The sequence below is a fragment of the Ambystoma mexicanum genome, chromosome 1p (genome assembly GCF_040938575.1).
Source record: "Ambystoma mexicanum isolate Mex_15411 chromosome 1p, UKY_AmexF1_1, whole genome shotgun sequence".
NCBI lineage: Eukaryota > Metazoa > Chordata > Amphibia > Caudata > Ambystomatidae > Ambystoma > Ambystoma mexicanum.
The window spans coordinates 361,932,978-361,947,231 of NC_090921.1; the positions used below are offsets into that span (position 1 = coordinate 361,932,978).

Genomic DNA, 14,254 nt, shown 5'->3' on the forward strand with positions numbered 1-14,254 from the left:
CCTTCGTGTGCAGTTAGCACAAAGTTTGAAGGTATTAATCCGTTCCATTGCATTTATTATTTTCAGATGGACTTGATAAAAAACACATTATGCCTTAAAGTGGCATAAGGGATGCACAAATGCCTGCCTGCCCCACATACAGACAGGTTCGACGTAGGTGGCCGGGGCCGAACTTGGGCAACATTATGAATGGTGATAGTAGTGGAAAGGGACTGTGAGTGTCGGATGGTCCCAGATCTGGACGGAGACGCAGAGATGCTTGCGCACCCCACCTGGAGAGAATACGGAAGTTTAGCGCCTCGCTTCCAGACAGCAATGCCAGTTAACCAACCCACTAACGATTTCACCCATCTGCACACCCCTCTCAAACTCTAACCAAACACAACCACGAGCCTACTACATAACAATCCGCACAAACTTCACTACACTGCAACAACAAAACAAACCACACAAAGACTCGCATAACGGCACACGATGACTACCGACCGGTAAACACCCCAAGCCCAGCCAACGGAGTTGCCGGGCTGAGGCCGCCAACAGCACATCACTGCTCTCTTGCACTTTTCCAGCTCATTCCCACTAACTCACCCCCTCCTCCCCTTTTTATTTTCAGAGCCGCCAGAGTGCCAGGGAACCACTCCGGTGGTGATAGTGCACGGTACAAATATCCTTCGACATTTACATAATCACCGTCAGGGTAACTGTTTCATTGTTAATTCTGGAAATGTTTCCTTTTTCAGATCTGTTGAAGAGTTGACACCTTTGCATGTAGCAGCTTCCTGGGGGTGTTCAAAGTGTCTAAAACTATTGTTGAAGAAAGGAGGGGATCCCACACTTGAAGATCAGGTTAGTTGTTTAGTTCAACTCGATTGCCATTTCTTTTTAGCTGCCACTTGTGTCTCACCTATGCTTTTGTATTTCGCATCTAGCACTAGCCAGTGTAAAGGTGCAGAAGTAAGGAAAGTTGACATAGTTTTGGTTCTAAACTTTAATTGACCAGTAAAAGGGTTGGAAAAAAGACCTCTAGCCCTAAAGCTAAGAGGAGATCCCCTGCCTCGAAGAAAACTAAGGGAAACGTCAGGATGTCAAATAGTCGCTGTCGTGTCCAAAAACCCTGCTTCTGACTCTTAACACTAGTAATTTAAATCTAATGTGCAAGGACGCTATATTCAGAACTAAAGTGATGATGATCGTTGTTGCCAACAGAAACTTTCCAATGTCTCATGTTTCCAAAAAACAAAAAAGTTCTGCTCTTTGATAGGTGATTCCCAATTAGAAAAGGAAGCGTGGACTGTCAGAATATTTCTAGTAAGGTATGAAGTTAAATCCCAGAGCATCTGTCCGGGCTCCAGATAAGAATTTAAAGTGGAAGTATTTTACTCCCTTATTATTTTTAATTAGGGGTATAATAATTATTTAGACAGCGATCAAGTAATACCCATGTCCCATTAGGGTATTCTTTAGGGAAGTAAAAATATGTTCACACTAAAACCATATAGATTTTGAAATCCATCATCCAAATTAAAAAAAATATTTTTACCTTAAAATGCCTCTAATCTGGCTCAAACAGTAATGGATTGTCTTCCTGTGGCACTAATGTGCTGGTACCACTAATCCAAACACTGAAGAGCTGTGTGAGTGGATGGGGAAGTGCAAGTTGTTTCCCGTTTTCTGTTGAAAGTCATTTTACTCCCTGTTTTCTTCTTTTTGTTGGCCCTTTTTGAGAGTACCAGTGACTGAAAAGCTACTTATCTGTAGGGCTGGTACGAGTTAAGAGAAGGATCTGAAGCATGCAGATTTGCCAACATGACCCATCCCAATCTGTAGGCGCTTATCCAGCCCTGTTTTCTTTGCATTCTGGGACTTGTAGTCTGACTTTTATAATGGGAAAAGTTGAACTACAAGTCCCAGAATGCAAAGTTAAAACCCAGGACTGGATAACCACCCACAGATTGGAATGGTTCATGTTGGCTTGTATAAGCGTGAGGTACAAAAAGGTGATAGTAGTGGATAGACAATATGGGTGAGGATACGGCCAGTGATTGGTGTCCGGTAGTAAAGTTCTTTAGTTAAGCAATATAACTTGTGCAGGGGGGCATTACTGGTCAGGTTAAGGTTAGCCCCCTCAGCATTACCTGACTGTTAATTTACCCCCCCCCCCTGTGTGGGTTATATTGCTGTTAATGCACCGGCACATTGTACCCTGTTACTAATAGTGTTTTTTTCTCAAGTTGAGAAACGTCTTGTTTGCCATTTCTCAACTTGAGAAAAAACTACAAAACCAGGTGGCTGTCATGGATTGGGGAGAAAGGAACTACATGTAGTCCCTTTTCCCTTTCCACATTGCCAATTTCCGGGAAGGACATGCACCTGGTACACTGAGTGTTGCCAGCGAAGGAGCGCAAGGTAAGTGGGGAGTGGTAGAGGACATTTTGGGGGTGTGGAAACTGGGTTTGGGTGAGTGGGAGTAGGGACGCAGGAGGTGCACTTACTGAATCCAGGCGAGGGAAGATGGCGGCCTCCAGCTCTGAAGAGGCTTAGAGAGGGTGTTTTAATATGTGGTAAAGCCCCCGTTCTGAGCGTCCTGATTGGCTGTGAGGCCGCCACCCCCACCATCGCCAGGTACTAATAGTAAATAGATCCATATCGAAGGAGAAATTGAAAAAATACACTAAAACATTTTGTGGGTGAATGCTACCTTTTCCAGCCTTCAGCTTTATGGAGGGAATGAAAAATGGATTTCAGAGCCGCAAGCTAGTCAAGGCTGAGGAGATATGCGAGATGGCAGAAAGGGTGAAGGGAGGTCTACTGACTACAGAGAAGAAGTGACAGCAGAGGGCTGGAAAGGAGAGGAGTCAGGGTGAAGAAGGGGAGACATCAGCAAGTTGGGGCCCGGTGTATTGCCCCCCAAGAAATAACACTCCCCACACAGTCCTTCAGCTGCTAGATGCTGATAAATGGAGTACGATGAAATTGATTAATAATTACACCTATTATTAAAGCTCTTAAAAGCGGGTATGATCCTGCATGAAGTGATGTAGCAAAAGAAACCTGATATTTAGTCAGAATTTCAGGCGGTATCAAAGCTACGAAGATCACATCAATTGAAGGTGCGAGTATTAGGAGAAGCAAGTGGAGAGACAGCAAGTTGTAAATGAAATATGATCAGTGGTATCAGATTGTGGTAATGTTTGAAATCGGACAGATTTGATTTCCCTTTTATTGAACCTCTGGCCACTGATTTCATATCTGCTCGACAGACACATAATGATGGAATTGGCAACTTGACCATATTGATAATTGATTTTTGTTTGGTTGCGAGGATGCCCGGGATCGGGTTCTTACTCCATTTTTATTTGTATCTGATTAAAAAGTATGTATTTTGTAAAAGTTAATATAAACTCTCATTACTTGTTAGTATAAAGGAGTTTAAATTCAATTAAATACAGAGGCGAGTATTATGCTTCAATTTACAGCAGCAAAAATATTTTTGTAATAAACATTTCCCAGAATGTCTGGGGTCCTGTAATTTCCAAATGCTAACTCCTAACGTCATGTGAGTCAAGTAACTAATCCAAACTTTAGTTTTTATGACTTAACTTCCTGAGTATCAGTGACAATGTTACCGATACGGAAAAGAAACCAGTGATGTCAACCATACAGTGAATTAAACTGTACAGTCAATGACATCGGCTGTCCTCTTCAACCAGGCAGGATCATTTTCTTAGGTGTCAAAGTGGTCTCCTTCTGTTTGGTGGTTTCACATCTTTGTCTGAAGAACTATGAAAGCATTATAAACGGGATAGCAAAATGTTAAGCAACACATGTCCTACCATGCTACAGAGGTTACAGTAGGAATCAGTGTTGCCTATAATGCAATACTTGCCCCTGTGCCTTTAATAGGATTAAATCTCCCTTATAACACGCTGTGGGATTTTATATTAAGGAGACACATGGTGGCGGTTATTATACCGGTTCAAAGCTTACGCGCCACCAGTGAAGCAATCAATACAGTAAGGTTAAAGACTGCTTTCTGCAACCAATCAGCCGCATTTTTAATGACTTCCTGGGTCATGCTGACACAGAAATCATTGGATGTCCGTGTGCCCTGGCCGAGTGCGTTCGGCAAACTGATGCATCTTTACCTATTAGCAACATCTGATCTACCTTGCTCGAGTTAGAGACTACACCCAGTTAAATATAATAGTGATATATAATAAGTATTATAATAATTATAATAACTCTCATAAACCCTGCACTAGTAGCAACAAGCCTGCCAGCCTATGAGGGGCGCTCGCAAACTTTTACTGCTTAAGGCAACACACTATGCAAAGATGTGGTTGATATGGAAGGCTAGATGAGTCACTTACCTAACATTCATTTTAGTCTGATGTAAGGGTGTCGAAAGAGGAGACTGACACGCAGGTGGCATGCTTTTGGAAAAAGTTTTCATTTTTTAGCAAAAAGAAGAAAATGAACCCTACCTCTCCCTGTCCCTGAGGGGTTTCTCTGCCTCAACCAAATACTGAGGAAACGTCAGAATTTCTGTAACTAATAAGTCCACCGTCCTGTGTAAAATACCCTACTTCTATCCCTTACACTTATAACAGAACTAAACTGGATGAATCTCTTCTGGGACCAGAAGAATGGCTCCCTTCTTCTGGAGGGTATTGTTCACAAAGTAGGGGGAATGTCTCCCTACCCCGGCCATTTCAGAGGCCATTGATGAGTTTCTCCATTGGCTCGGTTGTGCAGATCAGGTATACTCCCCTGCCAGGTATTGCCATGAAGATGTACATCCAAGGAACTCTTCCTGTCATAGTCGGGTCCTTGACCCTGTATTTATCCAACTGGTATTCTACCAGTATCCCTGATATAATCCCCTGCCAGGTATAATGTTTCTCCACTTTAGGGTCCTTGATCACGATACAACTGCTTCTTGCTCTTGGGTCACAGACCCCTTTTGTATTTGTTTCTCCTGCCCTCTCGAGGTTTCCAGGCTGCCCACACCCCTTCATATGGCCTCGCGGCCGCTGGCCTCGGTCTCAGGCTTCTACGCGTCTTCCGACATTCTTCAAAGTTGCTTCCTCCTTGTGCGCTGCCGTGCGCAGCTCCCCTACACTTCCTGGGAGCCGGGCTCCGCGTACCTGCTGGACCATCTCCTGCAGCGCTCTACCACGCCGGGAGCCTCAGCCTCCTCCGGCTTCGGTTCCTTGGTCTCCTCTGGTGCAGGTAGGGCTGCCGTAACTTCCTCAGCCATGTCCAGGTCAGCAGCTGCAGGATCAGCTTCCCCGTCTGCGGTATGGTTCTTTTGCTCGTGGTGCCTCCTCCGGTAAGGCACTGACCCCATTGCTAGTCCCTCCATCCGTTTTTAAGCCCCATCTAATACGAGAACTTGATTGTTGAGTGAGGTTGTCTTGAGGGTTCTTCATGCCTCCAGGCTTCTTCCTCATCCCTGTATGTCGATGATAGTTTAGTGGAGTCAACCCTGTTCTTCCTCGTCCCAGTATTACTAGTACTATTGGTGTGGAATAAGGACATTGGGAAACGTATGGGGTAAGAGGAGGGTGAGGTGATAGGTGGGGAAGGGTTGATTATACCGCGTTGGCCCATGAGGTCCACCCTCTATCCCAGAGGGGAATCGATCACCACAAGATCCTCCCGCTGAGTGCCACCCCCAAGGGGAATATCGGCTAGCGGCCTCTCCTCTCCGGCTTCATGGAAAGGGTCTCTCCTCCGGGAGAAAGGACAACATCACAGGATTCGTCACAATGCCAAGACATAAAAATCTTTACACCCATCCAGAATACCCTGACCCTTGACATCCGGCAACCTTTTAAAGGAGATAAGGAACAGTAGCATGACCAGTTTGAGCATCGCAGAGTTGCATTGTCCCCCACTCATCCAAGAGCCACTAAACTGCATTGACATTCCACAATGAGCACTTGCACCACGGGGGTGGAACAGCTCTGCTGTTCAAGAGGTGAGAAACAAGGGGATGCTCCCCAATCCGGCTTTCTTCCACAAAGTCGTGGGTAGCTGATACAGTAGACTCCACCATTGGAAGACATTTCTGGACCACAACTATGGGCACTGAAGCTTAATGCAGACTCCATCAAACACACCAGCAGGGGGGGACACAGTCCACGGAGCCTTGAGTCCTTGATAAGGCTTGCAGCCCTTTAACTTCCCAGTAAGCCAAAAATCTTCCATGTTGCTAGCTTCAGCAAGCAGTCCGGCACCATCCGCATAGGTGACAAATCTTCATTTTCTGAAGTGTCCTGTATTGCAGCCTGGAAAAAAATAGAATAAACTGAGCAGAGTAGGAGACCTACATGCCTTGCCAGTTCCCTAAGAGTTATATCTGGCCTGAGTGGGGATGCACATCTCCAACGTGAATGTTGTGAGCTTGAAATTGATGGTGGAAGACCATGAATCCACATTGCACCCTGAAAATCCTAGCTGTCATGTTGGTTTCCAGTCCAGCGATGGCCAGTTGACACAGGTCCACAGGCATTTGTTAGGGATACCACCCGAGAACCTTGGCACCCGGACCCTTGGACATAATTATCATGACATCCAGATAGACCATTAATGGAACTCCCCGTTCTGTGACAAAAAGCCAACACAGGGTGGTGGATAAGCGGAAAGGCACACTATCAAATTCTCAAGTGCCATACACCCAACCATCTCTTCCTCCCTCTCCAGCACACATTACATTGAAATAAATGGAACAAACACTGGTGTGGAGGGTATATTGGCATGGTCAGATTGACTGGCACATCTGGATCTAAAGGATGCCTATCGCTATTCTGCAGGATATCTCGCAGAAGGTGGATGTCCTCGATTTTGAAGAGTTGGTGCACCACCCAACTGTTCAAATTGCGCTTGTTGAAAACAGAACTCATTTTCCTTTTCCCTTGGACACTGAGCATATTGTGCAGGAAACCTCGGGAGTGGACAGTAGCCTGTACTATGCCTCTTTTCTTGGCCACATCTTCCATCTACAGCCCTCCTCCTCTGCTTTTGAGAAATAACAATACAGAAGAGGCGATAGCTGAAAATGGAGCACTGTACACTTGTCTGCAATACCCATGCATAGTTGATATCGTCACCGAACTGTGTATAAATATTGCTGTAACCGCCCACCAGATGTCTAGTAATAGCTATGTTGCTAACATTGTGTAATGACTGCCAACATTTTCTCCAGCCATATATCTTCCTTGCAACCGGTTATCACCTCCTGGAAGCGGCTGGCAAGCCACACACACTTTGGCACGTCCGGCCCTACATAGAACCTGAGGGGAAACCTCTCCTAATCTAGCATTGAGCCTTGATCAATTCTGAATATGTATTAATGTATCTGCTCAATTCCTTTGAGAAGGAATCCTTAAGAGAAAGCCCTACGCATCTGGGCCTACCTCTAAAGGCTTGCTCACCAGGTTTGGAATGTACATTTACCAAGACTGCATGGCTTTGCTAGCTGGAGAAGGCAAATTTTGAATTGCCCAAGGAAAACTGTGCTCTGTGGTCATCTTGCTAGGACCCTAGAATCGACACGTTTCTAATGGAAAATGTGAATCCCTGTAAGCGCTTCCTACGGGGACAAAGGTTGAAGACCTGACACAGCCCCCTTCACAATAAAGACCACCCTAGCATCGTCACAATAAATGCAGGTTTAAGCTTTACATAGACAAACATTGTCTCAGGGAGGATGACTGATTTCTAGCTCATATGTTGATAGAAGAGGCACTGTTGTTCTAGACTCATCATGGGCTATTGTGGTATGAAGTTTTGTTCCGGCAATGATGCCAATTCCGCGGGCAGTAATTCTGCTGGCAGAATTGGCACTGAATTTGCCGGCGGGAACAGTAATTTTGACGATTATGGGAAGAATTACTGTCTGAAACAGATTTACAGCTGTATTTCTGCCGGACGGAATTACCGTTTCTGCCAATGGTGTCTGTGCGCTCCCGACAACTTATAATATGACAGTAACTCTGCCAAAACCACTGCTCTAAAGGGAATTCTGCAACAGTAGAATTGCTGCCCAACTCGTAATCAGGCCCTTACTATTGAGCTTAATGTGGCCGCGTTCACGCTATCTGCAATCACACAATGTATGCTGAAATTAAAACGTTCTGTTTGGAGATCCATTGGTTTTTTACAGAAGATTTTAAAGAAGAAAGATGTGACAATCCCCCACCCCCCCCGTCTGAAGTCTAATAAGACTTCTCATCCAGGACATTTATGCTATTAATTCTTACTTCATAACCGGAGAGTCAAGCATTTCCTCCTGGCTTATCAAACTTTTTCTGGGGTCAAGGCGGATCTGCTTTTGCCAGATGTTTGGATATAATTATTGGCTCACTAGTTTCTGGCTGCTAAATATGAGTGGAAATCCTGAAGGGCCTCGGATTTTATTGGGTTCCTCAAAGTGCGTTACTCTATAGTGGTCTTTGCTGGAGGTTATAAGGGCATATTGTGTCCTGTTCCTCAATAGATTAGCCAGAATTCTACCCATTTTATTAGTACCATCATAGTAAAGTTCAATTTAGATTCCTGAATCATCCAAATGTATCTGGAGGGTATTCACTTGGCTTCTCGCCTCTTGTAGTTGCCTACAAGATTGATGAGAACTTGTGCACTTCTGACATGTTTCCAGGATCTGGTGTTCACCCATCAACTTATACATATTTTTCTTGCTTATCTGTCCCAAATGTGATGTCTGCATGCGCCCCTATCTGATTCCTCGAAGGAATCCCAATTATTGCCTAAGGCCTTGTGCCAATCTATCTCTTAACAGTTATTGTGTGAGAGTCCAGCTCCCACTCTTCTGCATTCCTCCCTCCTTGTGAGACACTTGTAGTTTCCACTGATTGTAAGATGTTCGAGCGCCTCAAAACAAGTAATTCTTGTGAATGTCTTCTGCGAATGTGAGTGGAACTATACCCCCTAGAAGTTGGAATTACAATTAGTCACGTGTCTTTCAGCACATAGGGGTACAAAGCTTCCAATTGTACCTTTTTATGCCACAGTTCCCACTGAGAGATGTATGATTTGAGATATCAAAAAATTAAGATCTCTTCGGAAAATATATTCCTCTTTTGAAAGCTCATCTAATTTCTTCCGAAAATCGAAGTGTTTCCCTGACGTTCGTTTGAGGCATATGCTTATGTTAGATTGGCCTCTTTCCCATCTAAGATGCCAGAATCCATTGCATACCTGTTATCTTTATCTATTGTATTGATCTGCAATAAAGTGAGCATTTTTATGGAACAAACAGTGTAGTATTAGCACGTTTTGAATGGGCTAAGCCTGAAATACCTACAAGGGTCTCCTTCGATTTTTTTTTTCTTTTTGGGGATTTTTTTAAAAAAAATTTAAATTTATTTTTTTAAACCTGCTTCCTGAATAAAGGCCATCTCTGTATCATGGCCCTGCAGTACATTTACGGCCACTGCAGCGACTGCTCTCTAGAGTCACCCCCTCCTTGGGGGGCTGAAGTAGATCCACTTGTGTGGCATCTCCTCTGCTATAGTCCAGTTCTCGCCTCTTCAGAGTTCTGGTGTCCCCCTTTCCTCACTGCCATTGCCTTTGTTCCTCTCTTCCAGTGGTTAGCGGGTTTAGAAAGAAATTTGCTTTGATCTTTCCGGGTAACGTCTGTCAGCCATGCTCTATCTTCTGCTCCAGGCCTAGTGGTTGAATAGAAGGCGGCCTATGCTTCCTAGGGAGGCCAAACTGCAAGGTTTGGCACGCAGAGTAAATCTCAAGAAAGACCTTTCCAGCAAGAAATGGTGAAAAAAGAGGACCGGGCCATTTTGACAGAATGGGCACCAATGCTTCACTGCAGCTGCAAACGCGTCCCGCGGTAAAAACACACAATTGTAGTAAAAGGTAAACCACTGCCACCAGCCATTAATTGTAGAAAGGGTAACCTAAAAACGAAAAACTAGACAAAGGGGATACCAAGTAACCCCTCCAGCACCCCATTGTAAGATGGTGTGTGCTGGGTCTAGAAAGTTACAAACTGTAAGTAAAGTCAATTTCACTTCACTGCTCTTGGAAACAGCAGTTTCACAAAGAGAAGCTATTTAAACCTTTGGGAAATCTAAGAGACTACCCTGTGCCACTTCACTGAAGGTGCCGTGTGTCACAATGCAAAGATGATGCCTATGGAGTTTGTCAGACTCCAAAACAAAAAGAAACCGTGTTAAATCAAAGAAAAATACATGAAAGAGTGGAAAAAATGTCTCACTCTGTCCAGGTTAAAAATTAAAAGTCCTAGAGTCCAGCAAAAGTGCTAGAGGTCTCTAAGGTAGAGAGGAATTAGCACATTTCAGAGAATTCTCCCTAACAGGTGACCTCCTAAAATCGGCCACCAAGCCAGATTCTAGAAACACATCTCAACAAGGATGCACCACCTGACTGGCACTCGTCTCTTATTAATTAAATTTTGGTCATTCCATGAGCTCATTCATATATAGAGTTTCTGCCTAAATGTCACGTGGTGACAGTCTGCTAGCCATATGGTTGAATAAATTAGCACAAAACATATTGAAAAATCACTATCCCCATCCTGGAAAACATTGTTTCCAAGTCTGTAAGACTATCAGAAACAGACTTTCTGTTAGTATACTTTTTGTTTACTCAACCCTCTGGTTACCACTCTTCCATGTTGAAAGCCTTATGATGGTGAAGTCCTCCAACCACGAACCTCGCACATTTCACACTCCTCCTTTCTCATGGGTACCTTCTTAGTACCACACAGCGACTCTCCTGTTCTTAGCACGCACAGTCTTTTCTGTCTCCGATCCCTCTGAATGCCTGAAGGTCCTTACCGTAACAATACTCCCCCACTACAGCAAAGCCTTGAATATCATTTTGTGTTTACATTTCATTGACTTTTAGTGTTGTACAGCCATTGTTATGAGATTGAGAATTTGTAAGTATTTTAATTGATATGGTGTTCCATATTGACTTTTCTCAGATTTTCTTAAAAATGCACAACCTATTCTAAAATGTGCATCTCTGTACCTATAATTAAGCTGCAAAAACCATGGTAAGTACATTCAAGCATGTTGAGAGTAAACTTTACAGTCACTAGTGCGGCAGTTCAGTACATTTTTCATTTTTTTTCTTGAATTGAAGTACTTTAAATGTCAAAGGATATTTACTGTCCGATTTTAATGATTTTGATAAAAGAAAGGCAGCTTTGTTTTGGTACTGGGACAGATGAGACTCGCTACTCAAATTTGATGGAGTGGTCATTGTTAGGAAGATTTGTCAGGTTTATGCTTAATCCCCTCTACTAGGGCAACCCCCAGCATTTTTTGCTGGACTCCTGAACCTTTTTCTTTAAATCCTGAATTTCCCCTCATTTCATTCTTATTTGCTCTTTTTGGAACTCTGTTCTTTTTTATCTTTTCTATGGAGTCTGCTTTCCTCCATATCTATAAAGCCATCTATTTGCTGTACACATCACCCTATGTGCAGCGTTGCTGGGAACCCTTTGGGATCTCCTTTGAGATTTTTTCACTATCCTTAAAAACTACTGTTCTTAAGGATAGAGGGATACTTTGTATCCTTCCTAAAATGTTATCCAATGAGGGATTAGCACACACCACCTTCTGTGGAATGCTAGGGTCATACCTAGGACCCCCCTTCTCTCTGCTCTTGTGCCTTTCTAGTCACAGTGACAGTTCAGGCTGGTGGCAGTGGACCTTTTCTTTCAACTATTGTGCATTTTCTTTTTTCGTCATTTCTCATGTGGTTTGTATTTGTATTTGTATTTATTTATTTGTATTGCGCACCTTGCCCGGAGGCTTGCGGTTGTCCTTTTGTTTGCCCTTCTTCTATCATTCTGGGAGGAGGAGGTCTGTGTGTGCGTATTTCCTTTGGTGGGATCTGAATGGAACCAAATCCCACTGGGGGTCGGGGGGTTGCTGGCTGTCCTGATTGGAAATGTCCTTTATTCCATTCTACAACACTGATGATTGGCTTCATGTTGAATAAAAGGCTTCATACTCAATAACTCATTCATCCTCGGGAAGCAATACAATCTTGGCACGATGCAGTCCTTTTCTTCAGAGAGTAAACCCCCACTTGCTATCATTAATGGGGTTCATTGCACTTGCCTTTCCCTTCAGTCACAGGACTTCAGTCCTACTGCAATGTACCATCTTGGAATCAGCCTTGAGCACCTACCTGCTGCCTCCCCCCGACACAAAGAACTCTGGGTAGTTCCATCTACAAATACAAATCCCACCAGTGTACCTACTTATTATTGTCAATGGGGGCCCTTCTTCCGTAGCCAACACCTACTTCACTGTGCCAACGACCCTGGCAGCTGAGGCCACTGGATACTGCTGTTATCCAGGTCTATAAATAAACAACAATCGGAAGAAGAATTGTATGCCCCCACAAAAGATTAGTGTGATTCAGGATTATGAGATCAATATTCCATTTGTGGTATGCTTCAAGTGTATGGACGTTTTTATGACGTGACCTATGCATTTCTGAACAAAATACCAATAGATTCATGTTTAACCCACACTGACTCTTTGCTTATTTTTTCAATGTGCAGCGTGTGTCTGTCGGAGGGAATTTTGCATTCACTAGATGGCAAACATACTTGGCGATGTTACGTGGACAAAACAAAGAAAATTAGTACAAGAAATCCATTGTTTGTGGTTTTTAGTTTGTCAATGTCATGATGCCTACCCCCGGAGCACCAGGCCAGGCCCAGCACCCCCGGGAGCAGGCATCATGCCCCCGGGTAAAAGCCCAGCGGCCCCTTATAGGGGCTCTTTGGACTCTGTCCTGGCGCCGTTGGCGCCAGGCTCATGTTGGACATCAGTCCTGGCGCCGTAGGCGCCAGGCTCATAAAGGAAGGTGTTTTGTGCACTTACCTGATGCAGACCATGCTGCAAGATTCAGGCCTCCCTGAGACCTGAAAGGGACTATTTTTTTATTGGGACTATTTTGCCACTCAGGCGTGGCCAGGGAAGGATACTTACCTGGAACTACTTTGGGGGCTATTTAAGCCACGCCCAGACAGTAGCTCACGCTTTGCGTTGTTCTGCATCCAAGCAGCTGAACGCTCACCGTGTCTGCTCCTGCATCTGGTCTCCAGCCACGCCCGCCTCGATCCTGGAACACCTGTAAGGAAAGAAGAGAAGAGAAAGGTGAAAACCAAGAATTTTATCAAACTTCTTGCCTGCATCCGGAACCTTCACGCCAGCGTTCCTGAGAAAAGACTTTCATTTAAAAGCACTGCGTTGCTCGCTGCAGCGCCGCGCTTCACTCACCTGTCCTCGGGAGTTCTTCTGGCTCCACCGCGACTGTCTGCACCGGTCGCCACATCTCTGCGCCTAGGGGAGAGAAGAAGAGACAAAAGGTGAGCAGAAGGAACATATGAGGAAAGCCTAATTTTCCGCCATAACACTTACCGGTCTTCTGTTGGTGGACCATTCCTCATTTCGGGTCGGCGCCGCTTCGTTGGCAGGTACCGCACCCCAGCCCCTATGGGGAAAGGACAAAAGACATTACTGGAGGAATATAAAGACATTAAGAGGGATCGCCCCATCGCTAACTCACCTGAGTTTACCATCGGCAATTCAATCCCTCAACTCGCTTTCATTCTGCACCTGAAATAAAGGACAGATCACAGGTTAGGAAGGCAACAGAAAAGGAGGCTCTACGCTTGAACTTTTGTAATCTTCATACTTACGGCGTTCCGCTCGGAAAAGTCAAGTGGATTTTGCCAGCGCCATTCTGAAAACCAGTGAAGTAACTGGACAAACACGCGCCCCTGCACCAGAAGCAGGATGGAGAGTTCATCCTTTCAAACCATAAGGTGAGCTTCAACTGGGGATTTCAGAGGAAGTTAGAGAAGAACGAAGGAGGGAAGGGGGGAGCAAGCACACTATTCTGCAGACTGTTAATCCCCTTTCTCATCTGCAGAAGGATATTCCTACGGGCCAGACAAGCAAGATTTGAGGGTCCTGTTCAGTCGGTGTTCCGAGTTCTGCGCATCACGCTCGAAGAGGCCACAGCAACCCAGACTAGACCAGCGCCTCCGTGGGAGTCAGGTGAGCGTTACAGTCAAATTGACCTGTTGGATTAACATAAGGGGTGGGGGTGGGGGGGGGGGGGTGCAGCCTGATCTGCAAATTGATATTTCTCCTCTGTGAAGAATGCAGTGAGCTGAAACATGGTTGTGAATAGAAGAAATTTCATAGGACAGGTTATT

General features: G+C 44.7%; 1 protein-coding gene across 2 annotated transcripts in view; it reads left to right on the forward strand.

Moving 5' to 3' along the window:
• ANKLE1 (ankyrin repeat and LEM domain containing 1) overlaps nt 1-14,254 on the forward strand; it is a 220,754-nt gene that overhangs the window by 85,407 nt on the left and 121,093 nt on the right. For both annotated transcript variants that reach the window (XM_069648922.1, XM_069648931.1), the window contains one exon: nt 741-846. In XM_069648922.1, coding sequence (XP_069505023.1) covers nt 741-846 — 106 coding nt within the window. Of the gene's footprint in view, nt 1-740; nt 847-14,254 lie in introns of those variants that run through there.